The sequence below is a fragment of the Lutjanus erythropterus genome, chromosome 2 (assembly GCF_056507025.1).
Source record: "Lutjanus erythropterus isolate fLutEry1 chromosome 2, fLutEry1.hap2, whole genome shotgun sequence".
NCBI classification, from domain to species: Eukaryota; Metazoa; Chordata; class Actinopteri; order Lutjaniformes; family Lutjanidae; genus Lutjanus; species Lutjanus erythropterus.
Genome location: NC_139318.1, coordinates 26,629,261 through 26,651,074, shown reverse-complemented (window position 1 = coordinate 26,651,074; position 21,814 = coordinate 26,629,261). Strand labels below are relative to the sequence as shown.

Below are 21,814 nucleotides of genomic sequence, written 5' to 3'. Positions count from 1 at the left end.
TCTAAATTTAATGCTATTTTAAAATAGTAGGTCTAAAAAAAACAGAGAAAGAAAAGAGTTCTTGCACACTAGGAAGCCTCATAGACAAGCATGTTGGATCACAACCTCTGACTGTAAAAGAAAAAAGAAAAAAAAAAAAAGCTAAGGCTTAAATGTATTGTGTGAAGCTGCTGTGCCATATATAGTTTTTAATATTTAATCTAAATACTTATCATAAGTGTTTTATCTTGCCATCAGTTGCTCATTCATTTTTGTCCACTCATCCTTCTCTCTTTCCACTGAAGGAGAGTGTGAAAGATGAGTACAGGTCATGGTCAAATATTATGGGAGATTAAATGGCTTTGAAAGAGCAGCTCTTGTCTGTGCATTAATAGTGCATGTATGCATCTGTTGTATTCCTCTGTGTGTTTGAAACAAAACCACAATAACAGCAGGTTACATAACACCTGTAATATACAATAATTATAAGGGGTGTGTATCTCACTGACTGAGACCGATTTGATACGTATCTCGATACATGTTCAACGATACGATATATCTTAAAATTTTTAAACGGCCAATGATTTGGTTCGCTACGATTCAGCTCTGTCACGATACGATTTGATATGATGCAATACAAGACAATGCAATGTGTCAGTCTTTACATTTTGATTCAACAAATGCAACATTTGTAGAGTGCTATTAGTTGCAAAAAGAAATCCTGATAGTTTTACTAAATATAGTAGCAGTCGAGACAGAGAGAAGGAGACATTTCAGGGGTGTTAACATCTTATTATGAGTCTCATGTGTAAATGAGATCCTGCAGCCTAAATGAGAATCTGTGAATAAACTTTAAAACTGTTTATAATATTAGTATTTTTGCAGTAAGATGATCTGCTGCTCTGTTTCATATGAAGAGTGTTGTGGTTTTGATTAGTGTGGAGGAACAGTGATGCTCTGTTACCTGCTCTCACAGTGACATGACGTCTCTGTGGGTCAGGCTCGTGTCTCTGTACTCTGCTGTCAGACATGTTTTGCATAAATGATCTGCAGCAGCGTTTCTCATCTTTCTTATAAAACCCAAACTTATTCTACACTTGTGTGCGACGTGATACAATGTCATTTCTGTCGCTGTTTTCAGCGCGGCCTGTTTTGATGAAATGAAGAGGAGACGCAGGAGAGGGGGGAGGGAGCGCTTGTTTTGTGTGAGCGCGGCAGCAGCTGTCCAGCGAGAGCGGTGCAGGCAGAGGGAGGAGGAGAAAGAAAACAGAGGAAAGTTAACAGCGGCAGCTCCCTGATGCCAAAAATGAAACATATGCATGTCCTAATGACATGTATTGATACACTAGTGCTACATTTGTTTCCAATTCATGTTCAGCTTTTTACCGATGCAGGCCATCTGAACCGATCATATCTTACACATTAAAGTCCAATGCATCGGATGCATGACTGAATTGTTACACCCCTAATAATTATTAATATAATAATATATAATAATACATAATAATAACTATTCATGTTTAAAATACTATCTCTCTGACATTTTTAATCAGCATGACTTGTGAGGTATACAAAATATCAGCTGTCCCTGCAGTGCTGTGATGAGTGGACTAATTAGCTAATTGAATGCAGTATATACTTTAGCTTCAGCGCCATAAAGCCTCTGCTGTGCTGACTCACACTTTAGCTTTCTCTAGAAGTTACATAACGAGAGGGAAGTTAAATTAAGGTGTTTTCCAAAATCAAATGGATGCAAGTTATAGATGTGCAGTTTTCAGTGGTGGTAGGCCTAAGTACCCCAATAAAAATAGGCCAAAATGATTCATGTTTGTCCTCCCCTCCTTTTCTTGCTCTCTCTCTCTTTAGCTCCCTTTACACTGGGGAAAACCCCCCCACTAATATCTGGCTTTTTTCTTCAATGAGAAAAGGATACAATAAGCATTTTTCCCAGGTCAAATAAGTCTGCTGTAGTCACAGGTATTTATTGTCTACAGCTCTGATCAGTCATGATGGAAACATGACACCCAGGTGGACACGCTAATTTTCTACCCTTTTTATGGCGGAAGCAATAAAGTCCTCTCACCTTTGTCAGTAATAACTCTTTCGCCCCTTCTTCGTACACATGTGCTGGCTTGACTTGACTTGGTGTGTCAGCCAGTGTGCTTGAAGGAGTGTATTTACTGATGACGAGTTTGTCCTGAGTCGTGCGGCTGCAAAACTGCAGATAAACATCCTATTAATTCTTCACAATAAATGTCCCCTGAACCTTTATCTAAATGCTTTTATTATGAAGCATCAAAATCAGGAAATGTTGGGTTTTCATCATCAGTAACTTAATACAACTCCTATACACACGACACATGAAACTGTAAAATAAGCACATTCCTGAGCACAGCTACTTCAGTTACAAATTACTCAAGTACTTAAAGTACTGATAGGTTAACAGATGCCTTTCTCTCTCTTCACATGAGGCTTTCAAGCTCACATCAGGAAAAAAAACAGTGAGGCAAACATGTCTACTGAGTCAGTCACCGAATTAGGGATTAGCTGTGTTAAAAAAAAAAAAAAAACCCTGCATATATATGTTAATGTTGGTGTAAAAACAGTATGGTGATTGGGGCTGCAACGAAAAGTTATTTTCATTGTCAATTACTCAATTTTCTCAATCAATCAATTAGTTGCTTGGTCTATAAAATGTCATAAAATGGTGAAAAATGATTTTGATTTTGATTTTTGATTAAATGATTTTCAAATTACTCAAACAGATTACAGAAACAGGTTGATTACCAAAATACTTGTTAATTAATTTAATAGTTGACAACTAATCGATTAATCATTGAAGTTCTAGTGGTGAAGTGGTTGCAAGGTTCAGGTCCCACTTGGTGACACAAATTTGTTCAGCGTTGTTCAGCGTTGTTCAGAGCATTGTTGGTCTGCTCTGCTTTGTACATGCAAAATCTATTGCATTTTTGTCTCTCCTGGGACGGTCCCTCCTCTGTGGCTCTTCCTGAGCTCTTTCTTCCATTTAAAGGTATTTTTTTGGTTGGGAGTTCTTCCTTACCCGAATCTTGGATCTAAGCACAGAGGGTGTTGTGTGCTGTACAGACTGTAAATGCCCCCTCAGGAAAATTGTGATATGTGATTTTGGGTTATATAAATAAATTTTGACTTGATCAGTCTAAAGATTGAGGCAAAAACTAAATCTCAGATCTAAAAATGAGACTGAAACACGAAATTTAATACAAAATGTAGAAACTAAACATCAATATTCTTCTGATACATTATGTCAACCCCAAAAAAAGAGGGAAAACTTTCATGGGATCAAATATGCAAAGTGCTGATGAGAGGCTATCATGCAAACTGAACTCTTATTGTGTATAAATCTGTTTGCTCAGGAAAGAGCTGTCTAACAATGCTGCTGTTGGTCTTCAGCAAACACGGTATCACTGAATCCTCTCACCAGACAAAGTAAATTTCGGTCATGTTGCAGATGACACCACCGGCCCACATCTGAGTAAACAGCAAACACGAGTTTGGGAGCGAGCGCTGCATGACAGCTGCACAAAATCTACCAGCACCGGGCCTCATCAAACACCAAACACCAGCTTCATGTAGTGAGTGTGGTCACAAAACTACAATTATACAAAGACAGATGCACAAGCTATTATCCCCAACCAGACATGCTCACACAGATTTGTTCTGAAGCCACACACTCACGGCGTTGTGTGAGTAAATAGCGCTCCGCTGGGTTAGTAAACAGCCAGGTGTATACTCTGCAGACAGAGCCTGACACACGGCAAACAGGGATAAAACTGGGAGCTGTGGCTCTGTATAACCAGTCTCCACGTTGTTGTCATATTCAGGAGCTGTGGCACTGCTGATATATAGTAGAGCAGAACACTGTGTTCACAACCAGCTAAGCCCCTTCTTGTAACAGTCATCCACTATCACACCACCACCAACTCACTGGCAGCACCCCTCACAGCTCAGCTGGTTCCTCATTATGCTCATTCAGTTACTGAGCAGAAAATAAGCCCTTAAACCAATATAACCTAAATGATATAGACATGTGAGTCTCCATAGTATAGAGAGTATAAAATCAATGAGGTAATTTGCATATATTAGGCCCAAAACAGTCAAATCGATGCTGTCTGTTCCATTTCAGTGCAAGAATCAGATGGGTCACTAACTGAAAAACTGAAGTGGTTGTTTATTCATCCTGCCTCATTTGGATTTTATTCATTAGATGACTTTATAATTAAATGCATATATATTTACCTTAACACTTGGCAAGGACCTTTGTTCAACTGTATTTCTGTTTATTTATTTTTTTTATTCTGGATGCTTTTTGCACTCATACAAACTACTCAGAATCCCGCAGTGGTGGAAAGTGACTACAGTATATTTACCCAAGTAACTTTTAGAGACTTTACTTAAATATTTATGTTTCTTTATACCTCTGCTTCATTACATTTCTGAGATAAATACTACATGTTTTTTTATTTGTCTATAAACTATAGTTACTGTTAATTTTTGGATTAAGATTTTACATAGTTACAAAATATTTGATCGGCCATTAAATATGATACATTGTTACAGATTAAATCACCCAACAGTGCTGTGCATAAAGAAATGAAAATTAGTTCAAGCAGCTACAACATGTTAATGCATAAATAATAAATTTGACAGGGGCCATTCTACATAATGAATAATTTACATTCTAATACTTTGAGTACATGTTGCTGATAATACTTTTGTACATGAGTAAAATTCTGAATACAGGAGTTTTAGTTGACCTAGAATATTTTGTGCAGTATGGATACTTGAAATACTACAAAAAAAAGAAAAAAAAATTAAAATGATATAAACATATACTTTTTTATATACCTTTTTTCACTACTCACCCGCTTCCAGCAAACTTGCTCATGTTACAACATGAAAATGATTTCCATTTCATTTTGTTTGGATTGTTAAGGTCTCTGGCTAAAGTCACCTACCAGAGAGGAAGATTTATTTATTTGGGTGAAATGTTCATAGTAATCCACAGCTATATTGTTATTAAATGAATTGCTGCTGTTCTGTGTTAAAACTGATTTTACATAGATTATTATTAACAGATGAATCAATCATGAGTATAATGTGCTAGTTGCAGTTCTGATACATAGCAGTCAAATAGACCATCTTGTTTATTTCTCTCAGAATCAAAAGGAAAATATCCAGGTCCTCTACTTTATTATAGAAAAGTAATTTTGAGCACAGCTCTTTGATATGCAAGTCCAGTCACTGAGTGGTTAGTTAAATTTGGTCCTTGCAGTGTTTGAAGGTTAAGGCTGCTTTCCAGCAAAGTTCAAACAGCTTAAAATGCCAAACTTGAAAATAGCTCCATCACTAGCTGTTTTTTAACTGAAAAAAAGAAAAGAAAAATGTGTCTCTTATAATAGAGAATGTTTTTACATGTATATACATATATATGTATATATGTATATACATATATATATATATATATGTATATATGTATATACATATATATATATATATATATGTATATACATATATATATATATATATATATATATATATATATATATATATATATATATATATATATATATATATATATATTTCATGATAAAAGGTGCTTACTGCAGTGCTGAAATGCTTTTCTTTCCTGTATAGAGCACACAAAGCTGACTGTGGGTTAGTAGCTCTGTCTGAAGCTGGTGCATTACTCTCATCAACAATCCTTTCCTACCACCCGCCCATCACAAATCACTTACTGTCTTTTTCCCTGTTCTCTCTGTCGTAAATCTCTCTCAGACATTTACTTCGTTGTGCCTGTCTGTATGTCTTGTTAGACGTTCAGTAAGGTTTGCATTGTGTGTATTCATCATGAGGAAATGGTTCAAGATGTAGTGAAAATAGAACACACAGATTCCATTAATCCTATTTCTGAAACAGAGGCTTTGCTTGACTGTTCAGTAACACTTTTGAAGCTTGTAGATCAAAAAGAAAAGATGCGTACAAAATATTTCACTGTCATAGTTAAAAGAATACTCCACCAAATTAGCATTGCACTCCTTTAACACTGTAAAACTCGCTACAGACAGTAAAACAAGATTAAAACTGATGCAGCAGAACCAAAGATGATGTATTTTTAGTCCACGGTTGGTTCGTCTTCATTGTTTAAATCTCGTGCCCACTAGGGTTAAATAAGAACTCGGCTGATACGAATATCTGGTACAGAAAAAATTTAATTTGAAGTATTAGTATCATCAGAGTAAACTGTGTTAGTTTCAACACTCACAATTAAGGGAAATCAATATCAGGTAGCTAATGCTGCATGTGTTGTGTTTATTGATTCACTGATTTATTTACTGAAGTTTATAAAAAAAAAATCTTGTTCTATAATAATTCTCTTACTCTTATGATCAAAAATATTGATCTGAAGCTCAGTTATGAGGCTATTTTGTAGTTTTCTAATAAACAACACATATGGCAACTTTTATATTATAAAAAAACAAAACTTCTTTTGTAATCTCTGATCAATATCAATTTAAGGTGCAAACTAACAACTTCAATACTCATAATGCAACTCCATTGCCGACAGGTTGTTTGGAGTGTGTTATGCTAGTGGCAGCAAATGTAGCCTGGTGCTATATTCATTTTCAATCTTGTAGTCAGCCCCAACCAGTGCTGAACTGAAAATATTGTAATCACATACACATTAGTTAACTGTTTATTTTGCACGTTTCTTCACTGGAACTAATGGTTCCTGTTTCTGGTGAAACTGTGGTTAAGTTCAATGAGGAACTGTATACATCCAAGGTGAATAGACAGTAAAATAGGCTTTCAAGAGACCTTCAAAGATGTAAAACAAGGTATTTGTTCAACTTGTTTTCATGCTATATGCCTTATAATTTGTTGAGGTACAAGACATGTCCAGGCAATAAATGCCTGTTTCAAAGAACTGATCTGTGTTTGTGTTGTTATAAAGAGAGCTACAAATCTAGTCTGACTGTTTAAATTGTCTTATAATATAATAATTTTGAATAAAAACCACAAATTCTCTGAAACAGATTAAAGTTTGGAGTTTGACAAGAAGGGAGTGGTGTGACTGTTTGAAGGAGTCAGCGCAGGGACATGTGACAGCCGTAATAACACAGAGAGAACCTCAGAGTGAGCGTCTACCTGACGCACAGCCTCATGGCTGCTGTTTGTGTTCTTTATGCATCAGTGAGAGTCCTCAGAGAAAGAGGCAAAGAGTGGTTCAGCAGAAGACTGCAGTAATGATCCTGCTGTACCTCCTTCCTCTGTCTTCTTTAATGTGGAAAATCACCACTACTAATCTCTCTCTGTCTCTGTCTCTGTCTCTCTGCTCTTTGTCTTATTCCAGTCATGCCCTGGTGATTTTCCTTTTGAAGCAATGTTTCATATGGTTCAATATAACCGTACACGTTTGCACAAACACATTCCTGTCATGTCCTAAATGACCACCAACAGCTGTCTGCCTTCATTTTGCTTGGAAAAACTCTAGAGGAATTTCTAAAAGCGTGATAATGTTCATTGTGTTCATCAAAGAAAATTCACAGAAGTTCTCTTGTGCAGTGATTATAACTTCCATACTTCATAATTATGACTTAGAATCTCATAATTATGAGAAAACTATCTTGTAATTATGAGAAAAACAATTACATCGGCAATTACACAGTAAGGGAAAAAGTATGTGATTATAATAGTTTGAGAAGAGAGACACGTGATGGCAGCTGATTTCATTTTGGTGTAAATGTTTTGTTTGATGCATATAGACGTATTGATGTGAATGAGTAATGTAAATGGCGTTATGATTAACATGTCAAGACTGTACAGGCATCTTTAGTCACTGTGCAACTGTTGATGTACAAAGAATCTGATCTATTTGAGTTTGCTCGAGCAGTCCACCAATCCACCAAGCAAAATATTATTTGGCAGTTTCAAAATTAAATATTTAAATTGTTGCAGTGTTAATGTCAAAATCTGGAAGAAGAAGAAACAGGAGGAAAACTTGGACCCCAGCTATTTTATTCCACCACAATTCCAATGAAATGGTCGGCAGCTACCAGCAGCATTTTGATTAGAGGTGAAACAATCAGCTGATTAATCAATTCATTTCTTGAAAGACAATAAATTAGCAACTATTCTGACAACTGACTGATTGTTTAAGGGGAGACGCTACAGATTGAAGGGGTAAAAAATGTACTGGTAGATATCACTTTGAAACTTCAACAGCTGATTACTTACATCGAGACAACTATTCTTTGTATCAAGAGTTTTCTGAAATTTCATGTTGCCAACTTTTGGTGAATTTAGGAGAAATCTAAAGACACAAACTAACAAACTGTAGTAGAATAAATGCCTAGATTTGTACTTTGGATCTCTTCTTTCCACTAACCTGAAAGAAAACAACATAGACCAAAATCTCAAAATTGATCAGCTCATGAAAAAGACAGTGTTTTCTTTTCAGCTAAAATGACAAAAAAAACAAAAACAAAACATTGAAAAATTGGTTTGAACAGCTAAAATGTGAATGCTTGCTGTTTTTTTTAGTTCTATATGATAATAAATTGAATATATTTTAATTCTGATAGTTCATCTGACAAAAAAAAAAAATTTGGAAAACAACACCTTGAAGATGAGATGGGGATTTTTCCATATTGTTGTGAGAATCACCAGATTCATAAGGAAAAAAATAATGCAGCCATAGTTTCATAATCATAATCATCAGAATATATATAATCAGAATAAGTGATAATAAATGTAATGCTTGTCATTTTTACTTTAAAAAGATCATAAATGTATCTTGATGCAGGATGACTCAATATACAGTAAGTTGTAAACACAAAACTGACCACTGCATGCAATTTGAAGGCATCACCATGGTGATTTTGTTGACATTTTATAGACCAGAATGTTTCATTGAGAGAAGAACAACTGATTAATGGGAAATAAAAATAATATATAATGCAGGCATAGGTTTATATGCTTATTATCATAATAAAATATAGAGAGTCCTAATAAAAGTAATAATAAATATAATGCTTGTCATTGTTGCTTTAAGAAGAGGTCATAAATTTAGCTTTCAACACTTCATGCATGTTGTAAACACTTTACTCAGATGTCTAATGTTCATTTTAAACAAACCAACTTTTTTTGAGTATGACTAGGGTGTAGCATTGGGTGGGATTATATTTTATACAGCAAAACAAAAACAAACAAACAAAAAAGACTGACAGGAGCTCTGCGGATTAATCTATCTCAATCCATGCATACATGACAAGGACATAATAACTGTCCTCACCCAGACAGTTCTGCCCCATGTCCAAGGATTGTGTCCTTCAGAAAACACGAGTATTTTTTGCATTGTAGCAGCAGACGGTTGAGCAAATATTAGGTGTAGATGTAGGACATTTGTCTACCCAAAGACAAGATTAAATAGGGTCTGTGAGAACACACAGGTTCTATAGGCACTATAATTAACAAGTACATGCTGTAATCTGAGAGAGAGCAGTTAGAGAAGAGAAACGTCACTATATACAAGGTGTTGCTTTCAAGCCTGAGCACAGATACATCTTTGGTTCTCATGAGGAATAATCACGTGCACGATGCCACCTTGAAACATGAAATATTGTACATTCACTCTGTGGAGTAACATTTGCATTTCTGGAGCTATTTCTGTCAGTACATGATTGGCCTGTGTACAAATGTCAGGTCACACGACAGGGTTATTTAAATGCACAAGGCAAATATGAGTCAGTTTGATTCTGACTGTGATTGCTGCCTTCAAAGTCCTCAAACCTTTTGGGAAAAGATGTTGTTTTTATTCCGCCGAATGAGATCTTAGCCTTCCCTCCTGGTTATATGGAGACAGGGGAGATGTTTAATTTGTGGAGCTGTGATTTGTTACACACGGCTGCACAGACTGTAGGTGAGGGGGTATTTCGCCCGCTGCTTTTCAGCTGTCACTCCTTTAGAATCCACTTTCATATCCAAACCATTGATGAACACCTTTCTTCTTCAATGCTTGTGTTGCTAAAACATGCTAAAACGTCTGCCGCTTAATGGAAGAGACTAACATTCCTCAGCAGCAGCCTTCAAATGCTGATTGACATGTATTATTGTTAACTCAAAGCTTGACTTTCACACTAGCTGTGCAGCCTCTTTTATTGTGGAAGGATGCCTTTTTCTCAGGCAGAACACCATTGAAAGGTCTTACATAATAATGCAAATGATTTCAATGTCATACTTGCACTCTCCATTCGCTGCCGCTTTCTCTTTTTTATGTGTGTCATGAATGTAATGAGCGCAGGCAGTTTCACCTCAGTTATCCATGTTATCATGTATTATCATGTTCCTCACATATAGTCTAGTTAGATGACTGATTTTATTCCAGAAAGACAGGAGAAATAAGAGGCAATGACATTATACAGTCCACTGAGAGACAAAGAGACAAGTGACATAGAGTATATATATATATCATAATTTTTAAAGCCATGCAGCGCATAAAAATGTTAATCCTTGCTGCTGATACACCAGTTAGAGTGTATTCTTAATTAATAATAAATCATTTTTTAATGTTTCTAATTTTACTCATGTCTCTTCAAATGATGTCAGCTTTCTTCTGCCTTTCTCCCTCAGCCCCTTCTTCTAGATTCAACCCTCATATCTGTCTGTTATCCATGAGATCAAACGGCTAAATCATTATCATGTTCATCCACTGAACAAATGTGCAGACGTTCATCGGGTCATGAAAGATTAAATAATGTCCATCCGTATATGCAAACGTCCTGCTCAGCTCCAAAGAGCTTTTTAATGTTTCTAATCTCTTTTCTTGGTGTCTAAATTGATGCGCAATAAGCCTCCACAACCTGATGATAACTTCACCATTAGATTTTTACATTTCAATTTACCTATTTTACCCAATTAGCACCAACCAGAATGTTCATTTCTAGTTTTATTACAACAATTACAACATCAACTTGTCACAAAACACACATTTGTTTAATAATTTTGACAATATGTTCAGTTGTAGGTTGAAAGCGAGACAATATTGATTAGTGTGAAAGCATTTCTCTAAAGAAATATTTCAGTGGTAGGCACAATCTAGTCTGAATGTCATGAATCGTAACTATACAGGCTGTGTCCTGCCAACAAGGAGCTTCCAGGACATGGGATGAAATGGGAGAAGTTCTGTACATTAATGTGAAATAAAGAACTGTGGTTACTGCTGTAGCCTAATGTGTATGCACAAGTACTTCGGCATTTTGGTTACAGTTTCAACAATTCTAGGATGAATGCACAGGAATGCAGTATAAAAATGTCACAATGGAGCCTTTAGTGAACAGGAAGATTAAGGTGAATGAGTGGACTAAACACAGGACTTTTATTCATGCAATTGGGGCTCGAGTTCTGTGGCAATTTTCTGCCTCCCAACTGAGAAATTTGGATGTTGTTTCTTAGTAAGGGTCCAAAGTGACAATAAGTTATTATTTGCACATTGTAAAGGATGAAAAATGTCACAAATGTTGCAAATCCCGTTGAAATTAGGTGTAAATGTTAACGTTCAGTCAACGTCTTTATATCGCTAATTCACTTTTGAACAAATTCTGATCTTTTCAACTGAAAAATGCTCACTGTGTGCTTGCTATCCATTCATCATGGCAAGACATTAGCTGCATTTACCAGGACCCATTAATAGTCAGAGTAATAAATAAAAATAACTCATGTGATATCCTCAATCAGAAGAGGCTGGCTCAGTCCAGCCTAATCAGAAGGAATTTTCAATTGTGTTGAGAAAGGTGGTGTAAAACTTTGATAATCTCCAATATATAGGACAATATTCACATTTCAAAACAACACCAGCCTGTGACTGCTAAAGACTGCAGGAGAGGCATGTGATGCTCAGATCACTGATTAATTAGAAAGAAAAGCAGAAACGTAAATATTATTCCCAGGACACAATGTGGGTCCATCTTGAAAGTTGTGCTTTTAACAAGAGGAACCATTTCTTCTTCCTCTTTCGTATTTCCAGCAGATTAGATGCTTCACAGACTCTCTAATCAGACTGATTAAAATCTATTTGAAAAAAATAGTGTCCATGTAACCACAGCTATTGTTACTCCCTAGCCTTTCAATACAAAAAAACAAAAAACAAAACACAAATAGCAAATTAGCAGAGTTGACACTTACACCACCATCAGCTCTATCCTTATTGAGTATGGAGAGGTCTGTTCCAAATACTGCAAGTCTTCATTAACGACCACAGTTTCTGCATTCATTACAAGCCAATTATTACAGTTTAAAATGTAAGAACAAGAGAGGAAAGCCAGTCTATGTAAAACCAGTTCACAACGGGACACCCAAAATCCTTTGCCAGGCTCAGCACTAAACATCAAAGTAGCAAACTTCATTAAAGTATCTCTGATTTGCATTTCAGTCTACTTCACATTCACAGCACAAAGCCTGCTGCACAATTCACAGCTCCTCTCCCTCAGAGTATCTATGGCATACTGTATAGTATTAAAATGCTGAGCCAAGAGGCACTCTATTAAGTTAGCCTGCTGACAGATGAGTTGATTGGGTCAGATTATCTTTGGGGCATCACACTTTCTAATTGAAAAAAATACCAAACCCCAGAGATTATTCAGATCTGAAATACACACTCATTGTCGTCTATAAAAAGCATTTAGGTTTGATTAATCTAATTTCATTTTTAGCAACGTTTGATTTTGTTTGACTAGACTAGAGCTTCCATTTATGATTTAAATCATAAATTTAAATCATAGCATCACATAAGAACATCAAAGCGTCATCGGTTGTTTATGTGGCTGTACCTTGGCACAGCAGTGCTTTGAGCTAATGTTTATGTCAGCAGGCTAACACGCTTGTTGCTACCTGATCCATACATCCTGCCTGATAGGTGCATCTCGCTCTGGGATGAATATGATGTCACAATTTGAAATTAAAAAAGCTTTGAAAGGTTGAAAGTCAGTGTTTGAAAGCTTGAGATTTAAACTACGTTTTGAAGACGTGTAATGTTCTGGTAGACTGAAAAAATATTAAAATTATTTTTCATTTGAGTTTTTTTAATTCACAACTGCAGATCTCCTCCTAGTGTTTTTCCAACACATTTTCAGAGTTTGAAATTTGTCACTGTTCTCCCAGTGTATTATTTTATTTTCAAGTTTTGAAACCCTGTGAAATAGTGAGCTGAAAACTGGTGCAAATATGTTGTTGTTGTTTATATGTTTCAGAGCTTTTTTCTGTTTTTAATTATTACATGATAATCAACTTCTTCCAATATCAGCTCCAGAAAGAAATCATGTGTTTAATTCAGAATGTTATTAAGACTTTTTTTTAAAACGTAAAGGTTTTAACATTTTCTTGATGTGCACTGTTGAGGTATATATAGTGACTTGTATTTACATCCCATTTATAAGCATATATGTGTGAGATATACATGGGCATTATAATATTAGTTTACATATTTTGTCATGTGTATCAGATTTATGTAAGGGACTCTCTCAATGCTCATGTGCTTAAGTTTAGTTGCTGTAATGTTCACCATCTTAGTTTTGCATTCTAACATTTACTAATTTGGACAAACAAAAACACAGCTGAGGCTGATATGAATGGGATTAGATCTTCAAGTAACCATTCAGTGTTAAACCTTTGACCTAATGATGGTGTTAGATTGCAAAAGTGATTACAATTTATCCTGAGGGAGACGTGAATGTCTGAACCAAATTTCATGGCGATCCATCCAATAGTTGCTGAGACATTTGTCTCAAAACCACAAATGTGAACCTCATAATGGCACTAGAGGAAGAATCAGAGGATCTCCAAAGTCATTAGGATTCATCTGGGACACATGAATGTTTTGTGTCAACCCATCCACTAGAAAGATGTTGCGATATTAAACTTGATAAGTTTGAACTGCTGGCTGGCCTGGTTGAAGTCAGGGGTTTAGCAAAGTCAGTGGGTTTCAAGTGCAGAATTTTATGGCAATCCATGAACTCATTTCATGTTGAATTTTCAAAAATGTGCAAATATGATTATTTTATAGAATATGATGTATTGCTGTAGATGAAACTGCCCAACAGTGAATAAAGCACAAATGGGCTCAAATGCAACATACATATTAAAGCAGCAATATTAATCCAGAAACACCAGATATAATAGCAAAATGCTGACAGGAACCATTTTACTACACAATCATGAAATTTAGCTATAATACTTACATACTCTTATCTTAGCAAGGTGTAGAACCTTTACTTGTATTTGAGTATTTTTATTGACAAAATCAAATCAACAGCTAGAACAGTCCGGTAAGTTCAGAAAAATACACCACTTTACTCTAATACAGCCTTTAAAACCAGGAACAGACATCCCTTACATCATATCACAATATAACAATGTCCAAAATAAATCAAGTATATCTGAAAGACGTCGATACAATATCCATGTATTGCCCAGCTCTATGTCATGTCTTTCTAAATTTCTAAATGTATTATTACAGAACACATAAAAACATAATTTCATGTTCCATGCCAATATGTCCTCGTCTTCTGAATAATCCTTTATTTTAATTTTTCTATGCACACAGTTAAAGCAGCTTATTGTCATTACATGAAGGAGCATTTTGCCTCCAGGACAATCCGCAACATCCAGAACATAATTCCATAAATTACACTAATAAAATCTATATCTGTCAATAACCTCAAACATATTTCACGAGGGTGCCAAACAATTATCCTTGTGCGCAAACACACACGCCACCAGTTAAATATGCACCATCACTCGACTAACATCTGAACAGTGGCAGCCTTCAAATGGACGCTTGTGAAGACATCTCTCTGACCAAAAGAGAAAATATTTCCCTCACCCCTTAGAAAGGAAGGAACTGCCTGTTACTGCCCTATTGTATTACCCTTTCACAAGGTTATAGCAAGACATTTTCAAGGAGCACCGGCAGCAGTGGAGCTTGCATACTCTGCAGCCTGGCCTGCCTGTTTCTCTGTGATAGCCCATCACTGCTGTTTGTGTGCCAGAGCTTCTAATAACGGATTATCATGGAGCTGCTCCACATGTTTCGCTGAGGCCTTTAAGTCTTTTTCATTACAGAAATTGCTTCATCATATTTCTGTGACTAATCTATAATAGCCAAAATTGTAATAAGCTACATATTAGATTGTGTAGCGGACACAGTGAGGAATTTCCTTAATAAATGATTGTTTATGGACATGAGGAGGACTTTCAAGGGAGGATAATGGCGGAGAGGAATTTACAGAAAAAAACGTTGAATATTCTGCCTTCAATAAAGTGTGTTTTGTAACAAATGATTTCTTTTCACCACAAAGGGTATAAATATAATTAAATGGCAGTGAAAAGCCATGACACTTTAACTGCTAGAAAGTAATCAACTTTAGATTGAAGTGCTATGTTGTTAAATGTTTCTGGGTAAGTAATTATCCTCTTTCACTGTCATTCACATTAAACCAATTAAATGTATTAAAAAAAAGACTATATTGTCATTTCATTTGTACAAGACGTGTAATTCTACAGAAGGGATTGGTTTAAGATAGAGCTACAATGATACATCAATTAATCAATTTGAGTTATTTTTTAGGAAAAAAATGAAAAGTTCTCAGATTTTAATGTCTTTGGTCTAAATATTTTCTTTTTTTCTTACTTATTATATGACAATATCTTTGAGTTATGGACAAAACAAGATATTTGAGGACATCATCTTGAGCTCTGAATAACATTTTTCACATTTTTCTAACGTTTTAAGGACCAAATAACTAATAGATTAATTAAGAAAATAAAGCACAATGAAAGAAATTGTTCGTTGGAGCCCTAATTTAATCCAAAGGATACAAATTTGGACCAAATTAAAGTCTAGCAGCAGACAGTAGGCGGACTTTTTGATTTCCTGGTCTGACAAGAGCATCGGCTTGTTTGACCAGATATTCACTCACCCACAGCGGGAGGACTGTGGCCGCCTGAGCCACCAGATATGAAAGTGCATTAGTAAGCATGCATTAGACTATCAGTAACCTACGCTGCCCGAGCAGGACTACAAACAAACAAATAGATGCAAGCACTGTGGTTTATGCCACCCACATGCACTAGTGCATGAGTCAGCAGAAAATTCAGGCCATATGGCTTAAAACTGTGTCCAGCGGAAGGAGACGAATTGTCTGCAGGTTAAACAAAAACAACACTCACGAGAGCAAATTTCCATGGTGTTGTTGTTTACAGCGTTTCCTCGCATGAGTGATATGTGATCAGACACAGATTAACTGAATGAACTTCGGCAGCTCTGCTGAATGCAACTTCTGCCTCGTGAAGAAACAACAGATACTACAGTCTCCCTGCACGAAAAATGTTGATCACTTGCATATATAATTGCATCAGTACCTTAACCTTAACCACAGACTCCCAGTTTGAGAGGATTTTGTCTTAAGGAATCCCCCTCTGAGAAGGTTTTCTATTTTTACACAGTGAGTGTAAATGTAGTTTTATACATATTAGTAATATATTTATATGTTATATTTTATTATTAAATATTTTGTTTTATATATAAATTTTAATGTTGTTTTATTATAAATGCAAATTGTATTATTCTACTTATTTTTTAATGGAGCATTCCAGCAAGAGTTGTTCACACAATTGTACTTTTTTAACAGGTGTGACAATAAACATCTTGAATCTTGAAGTTAAATCACAGAAAACCACTTCTGAATACTACAAACATAACTTGTTCTGACTTGAAGCCTTATGAGTCAAATGAATGTACTGGTGTGAGTTCAGTCTATTCATGCAATTAAGTTCAGAAAGAAACATGATCAGTATATTAGCAGACTTCCCAGCATGCAGCTGTTTGTCTTTTTCAGACCCTTCTGTTTTTTTAGTTTAAAGAAAACATACACGATGGAAACTCACTTTTTTTTCTCATGTGAAGATAAATCATGGTTGTTTCTTTTCATCAATGCTAACGATGACTACACTTGATTTTACGTTTTCAAAACTCAGAAGATGAGATTAAACCAATTATTCAACCCATGTCCCGTTAACTCATACTGTATTTTTAAGGGAGCAGGGGAGCTTACATTTTTAAGTTCAACGAGCTTAAAATGATTTACAGTGTAGGTCTGAAGATGATTAAAACTCACAGTCAATCAATGATCAAACTAGTATTACTATAAATTCCCATCAATTAAAAATTGTCAACTGTGTTTCTTCCCCTGTTCTTCCAAGTTACAAAACAAATGATAAAAGTTAAAATTATCTATTCCTCTTCTTGCTGGAGACCTCAAACACTCTACTCCCCTGTTGGCCCCCAGACCCTTGTTTGTAAACCACTGCATTAAAGGACCAGTGTGTAGGATTTAGTGGCATCTAGCAGTGAACTTGCAGATTGCAAACATGTTGACTCACACTCCCCTTCAAAGTCTGTAGGTAGGAGTACCTATGGTGGCCGCAAAACTCGCCTTTGTTTGTAGCCCGTTCTGGGCTACTGTAGAAACTTGGCGATGCAACATGGCTGCCTCCATGTAAGAGTACCAGCGCTCTCCGTGGATATAAACAGCTCATTTTAAGGTAATGAAAACACAAAGATTCTTATTTTCAGGTGATTCTACACTAATGAAAACACACTTATGAACATTATACTCCATCTTTTTCTTATTTTGCCAATAAATCAGTGAAAATGCTGACCAATTTCAAACCCAAGCTAAAGAACAACCTGGTTACGGTTCTTTTAATTATTTTATTTAAATCATATTGCTTTTATCAGGTATGCTTTTGATTACTATTTTTTGCTCATTGTTTTAATTCAGTGTGCCCTTGGCTCTTTGTTTTCATTGTCTTTATTCATGTGTTTCTTCTTGCCTGCTTTTATCATTTGTCTTTCAGGTTTTCGCCTGTGTCCTCTGAAAAGCACTTTGGGTTGTTTTTGTGTATGAAATGTGTTACATAAATAAATGTGGCTTGCCTTGCCTAAATCTGACACACTGGACCTTTAATTTACAAATGACAGAAAAGCAACATCCCATCCTTAAGAGTAAAAACAGCAGATGGTCTATTTCTGGTTGTGACACAAATGCACAAATCAAGCTGGGGCCAACAATCAATCCAGCCTTCCTTTTAGTACAGTAGAGCCTGTGCATGGTGGTGACTTTGACAGTAAGGACACCATGACCCAAAACTGGTTTCAACATCAATGGAGCACCACAGCAGCAACGTGAAACCATGGATGAGGGCCTTGTCCCCTAACAGTAACTTATGCAAATCTCATATAGCAAATAGTGGAGCAAATTTAATGTGTGGATAAAGAAAAATGATAATGCAATTAATTAACTGTAACCCGTCGAGAGGAGCCAGGCTCATCTGCAGAGGAGAAAGACTATTAAGCAACCCTCCTCAAGAGGTCTGAGCCTAAAAGTCACCTTGGGAGGCCAAATTGACGGGATAAGTGATGGCGCAAACGGGTTGGAATTGGGTATCCGCCAGGAAGGCAGCACATAAAGCCACATATCTAATGGAAAAGCGGGGTTTCAGTGAGTAAAATGACGCCTGTCCTGTTTTTAATCGCCATCCACCGTGTCTTCTTAACGCCCTTTCAATTAATGGGCTTGCTGTGCTGGGACTGATCTCACTTCTGAGCGTGTGTACGGAGGAGCACTCAGGCTGCAGCTCTGCGGTACCATGTGTCCTTCCACTACCCCGGAGCTCATAGCCTTTTTTATGTCATGCTCGGAGGATTTTCAACATCTTGCGTCAAAAAACAAACCGGTTTCACTGGGATCGGGCTGTGCATCCGTGCGCTATCTCTCGGATAGGCCTAGCGTAGTGGCCAAAACCCCCTCTGTGCTCTTCCACCTTATGTAGGTCATCAATGACAACATCTGCGATATGAAAGCAGGCATTTCGTCATTCAGCATGTGGTTATTAATGACGGGCCCTTACCTTCTGCTGTCGCCTGGCCATATCTGTGGGCTGTTTTGCATTGAATGGGTACGCGATGCATCGCATGACAAAAACATAGAGCTGCAGCTTCTTTTTGCGCTCCTCTTCATCCCTCTGCAGCTTCTCCAGGTCCTCCTTCTCCTCGCTGGCGGCCGACGGGCTCGGGCTGGTCGGACGGGCGCTGCTGCGGCTGCTGCTGGGCGCCAGTCCTCCAGAGCTCTCGCTGGTCCTGCTGGGAGAGATGCGGGATCCGGCCTGAGGTGCCATCGCCTCTTTGCTCTCCTCCTCCACTATCCCGTCAGATTCCTCCTCGCTGGACGACGGGTCTAACATCTTGGCGCTCTAAAGGCGGTGCGTCCCTACACTTTAAGGAGGTTTTTCCTTCTTTTTTTTTTGATGTCCTCCTATGATGGTTGTCTTATCCGTGCCTGGATTTCATGTAGAATATGCCCGGAGTCAGGACAGGGATAGGCCCTGGTAGCTGAGAGATGTCAGCAGTACCTATGTGTGGTGCTGGAGGAGGTTTTTAGTCTGCTTCACACTGAGCTCTCTCCGCCTGCGCCGACCACTCGTCGATGCTTACGTATTTTCTGTGTTTTATTGGCCAGTCACCGCTGCGGATGTGAGAGGGGGGAGGTGAGAAGGAAAGGGAGGGGAGGGGCACGGGGAGTATAGTGTACAGATGAGGAGATGGAGAGGCTTTTTTTTTTTTTTTTGTCGGGCGATGGCCTCTCCCTGCCTGCCTGCCTGCCTGCCTGCCAGGCGGTGGGACGCAGGCGCGGCGAGGAGAGCTGGCCGTGGTCCTGAACAGAGAAGAAGAAGAGGAGCAGAGAGAGTGAAGGATCCTTTATCCTCCTCATCCCCTAACGTCCTGCAGTGGTACACCTAAGATGGCTGCCACAGGATTCCTCTGATATTGTCACTGAAATGGGGAGCATCAGTCAGTTTATGGGCTGTGTGTGTGTGTGTGTGTGTGTGTGTGTGCACGGGATGCAGATTAGTGAAGGGTGTAAGATTTTCAGAATGGCTCCTGTGTTGTTGAAGGGTGGGGTAGCAGCAGCCATAAACACTCAGCTGCTCAGCTCTCTGCCTGCCTGTCTGTCTGTCTGTCTGTCTGTTGGCTCCTGCCTGCTCCAGAAATTGATTGTTGCAGCATGTGCTGGTGTCTCCTGTCAGGAAATTGCACTGCGCTGCAGTCACAGAAGCTTTTCATCTGCTAAATAGAGATTTATTAATCAAAGTGAAGATAAATAATCAGGTGTTCAACTTAATTTCAGTCAGAAATAGGGGAGACTGGGGACAGTGACCACCCCTTTTGCATTTAGTTATACGCAGAGACTATTTGGAGTGGACAAAACTCAAATCTCTATATATTAAACATACACCTGTCTGCTAATTACACGCATAATTTAAAGATGATTACATATGACATATCATTCACAGTATTCATTTGGAAATCAGACGTTGCAACTGACCCCAACCCTGAGGACAGTTGCAACCCAATCAGGAGAGGGTTGCAACATATTAAAAATGCCTAAAACCCCTAAATCATGAATGAATAAGGAAAACTGGAAACGGCATTGGAAGCGGGGCTCCATTTCTTGTGAGAGTTGCTCAGTGGTGCATACATCCAAGAGTCCCTGCAAGCTATAAACAAGTTACCAGGATGAAAGCATACTGCACATGCTCTATGGGTCGCAGCAACAGACTTCTGCTGGCTGAGCCAGCTAATTCCCAGTTTTGTGAATGAAATGCTTGTGGCTATTCCAGATTTTCCAAATGTTATTGGCCTGAATGGATCAAATTCTGAGTCTTTTGGTAGAGGTTCTGATGCTCTAAAAATATATCCACCGTTTTATAGCTACTTCTTCTAAGGGAGAAGTCTTTTTGGGCCGCTGTGCATCACAAGTTGTAACTACACGGTTTCACTACTATGTCAGATTGGCTTCAAAGCCCGGCTTCTTTCTTCTGTTGTATAGTGCCATTCAGTAAGCTCGCCTTAGCATGCAATATCTGATCATATTTTGATTTTACTGCAGGGGAAATTTGTACCAAGCACCAAAGCAAATCCTTTTCTTGAGGATCAGAAATGAAATACCGTAGTTCACAATGAGTCTGTCACATTATTTACTTCCATTTACAAAAGAATGTGATTTCATTAATTGTTGTAGGCCTACTTTTTTTCTTGACAGTTTAAACTGGGGGTTAAAACTCGGGCTTATTTGAGAATAAAATACTAAATTAACATATTAAATATGTTATTTAAGCAGAGCAGTTCTTTTTTCATTTTTAGAAATAATATGAAACAATAGCACAAACGTGGATGTTGTTCACACCTACTTTCTGACCCCTAACCACGAGCCCTATTAACCTGATTAAATTATAGGAGATGAATTAAAAGAGACACCGCGGCAGACTCACTGATGTGGGACACATATTATTATTATTATTATTACATGTAGGCCATAGTGATACAATCCAGAAAATCCTACTAACTGTATCACACTGAAAACCTGAATGTTCATAATAATGACCCACTAGACAGTATGCAGACTTCACCCCATACTGGAGTTGATCTGATAATTATATCTCCCCCTGCTGATGAGACTTTTTAGAGTGTGAACTTGTGGAGCTGGTCTGGCCACCTGCTCCTCCTCCTGACTGGATTTATCTCAACTCTCATATCTTTCTCAATTTGCTTCTATTCTGGTTTTTGGCTTATGATCTGTTAGAATAAAGCAATGTCTGCTTATGACTCTCCGTCACAGGTCGTCTATGAGTTGCGAGCTGCTTAACAAAAAGTGATGCTCCCCTCTCATATTGTGACATT

General features: G+C 37.5%; 1 protein-coding gene across 8 annotated transcripts in view; it reads right to left on the bottom strand.

Annotated features, from left to right (window-relative positions):
* The window catches only part of cadpsb (Ca2+-dependent activator protein for secretion b), a 93,577-nt gene extending 73,670 nt beyond the window's left edge, over positions 1 to 19,907 (bottom strand). For 4 of the 8 annotated variants that reach the window (XM_084735356.1, XM_084735363.1, XM_084735370.1 and 1 more), the window contains exon 1: positions 18,985 to 19,564. In XM_084735356.1, the coding sequence (XP_084591482.1) occupies positions 18,985 to 19,317 (333 nt within the window). In that variant the 5' untranslated portion in view covers positions 19,318 to 19,564. Of the gene's footprint in view, positions 1 to 18,984 lie in introns of all 8 variants that reach the window. The other 4 variants (XM_084735388.1, XM_084735398.1, XM_084735407.1 and 1 more) reach the window with 2 other exon arrangements.
* Between the last annotated feature and the right edge of the window lie 1,907 nt (positions 19,908 to 21,814).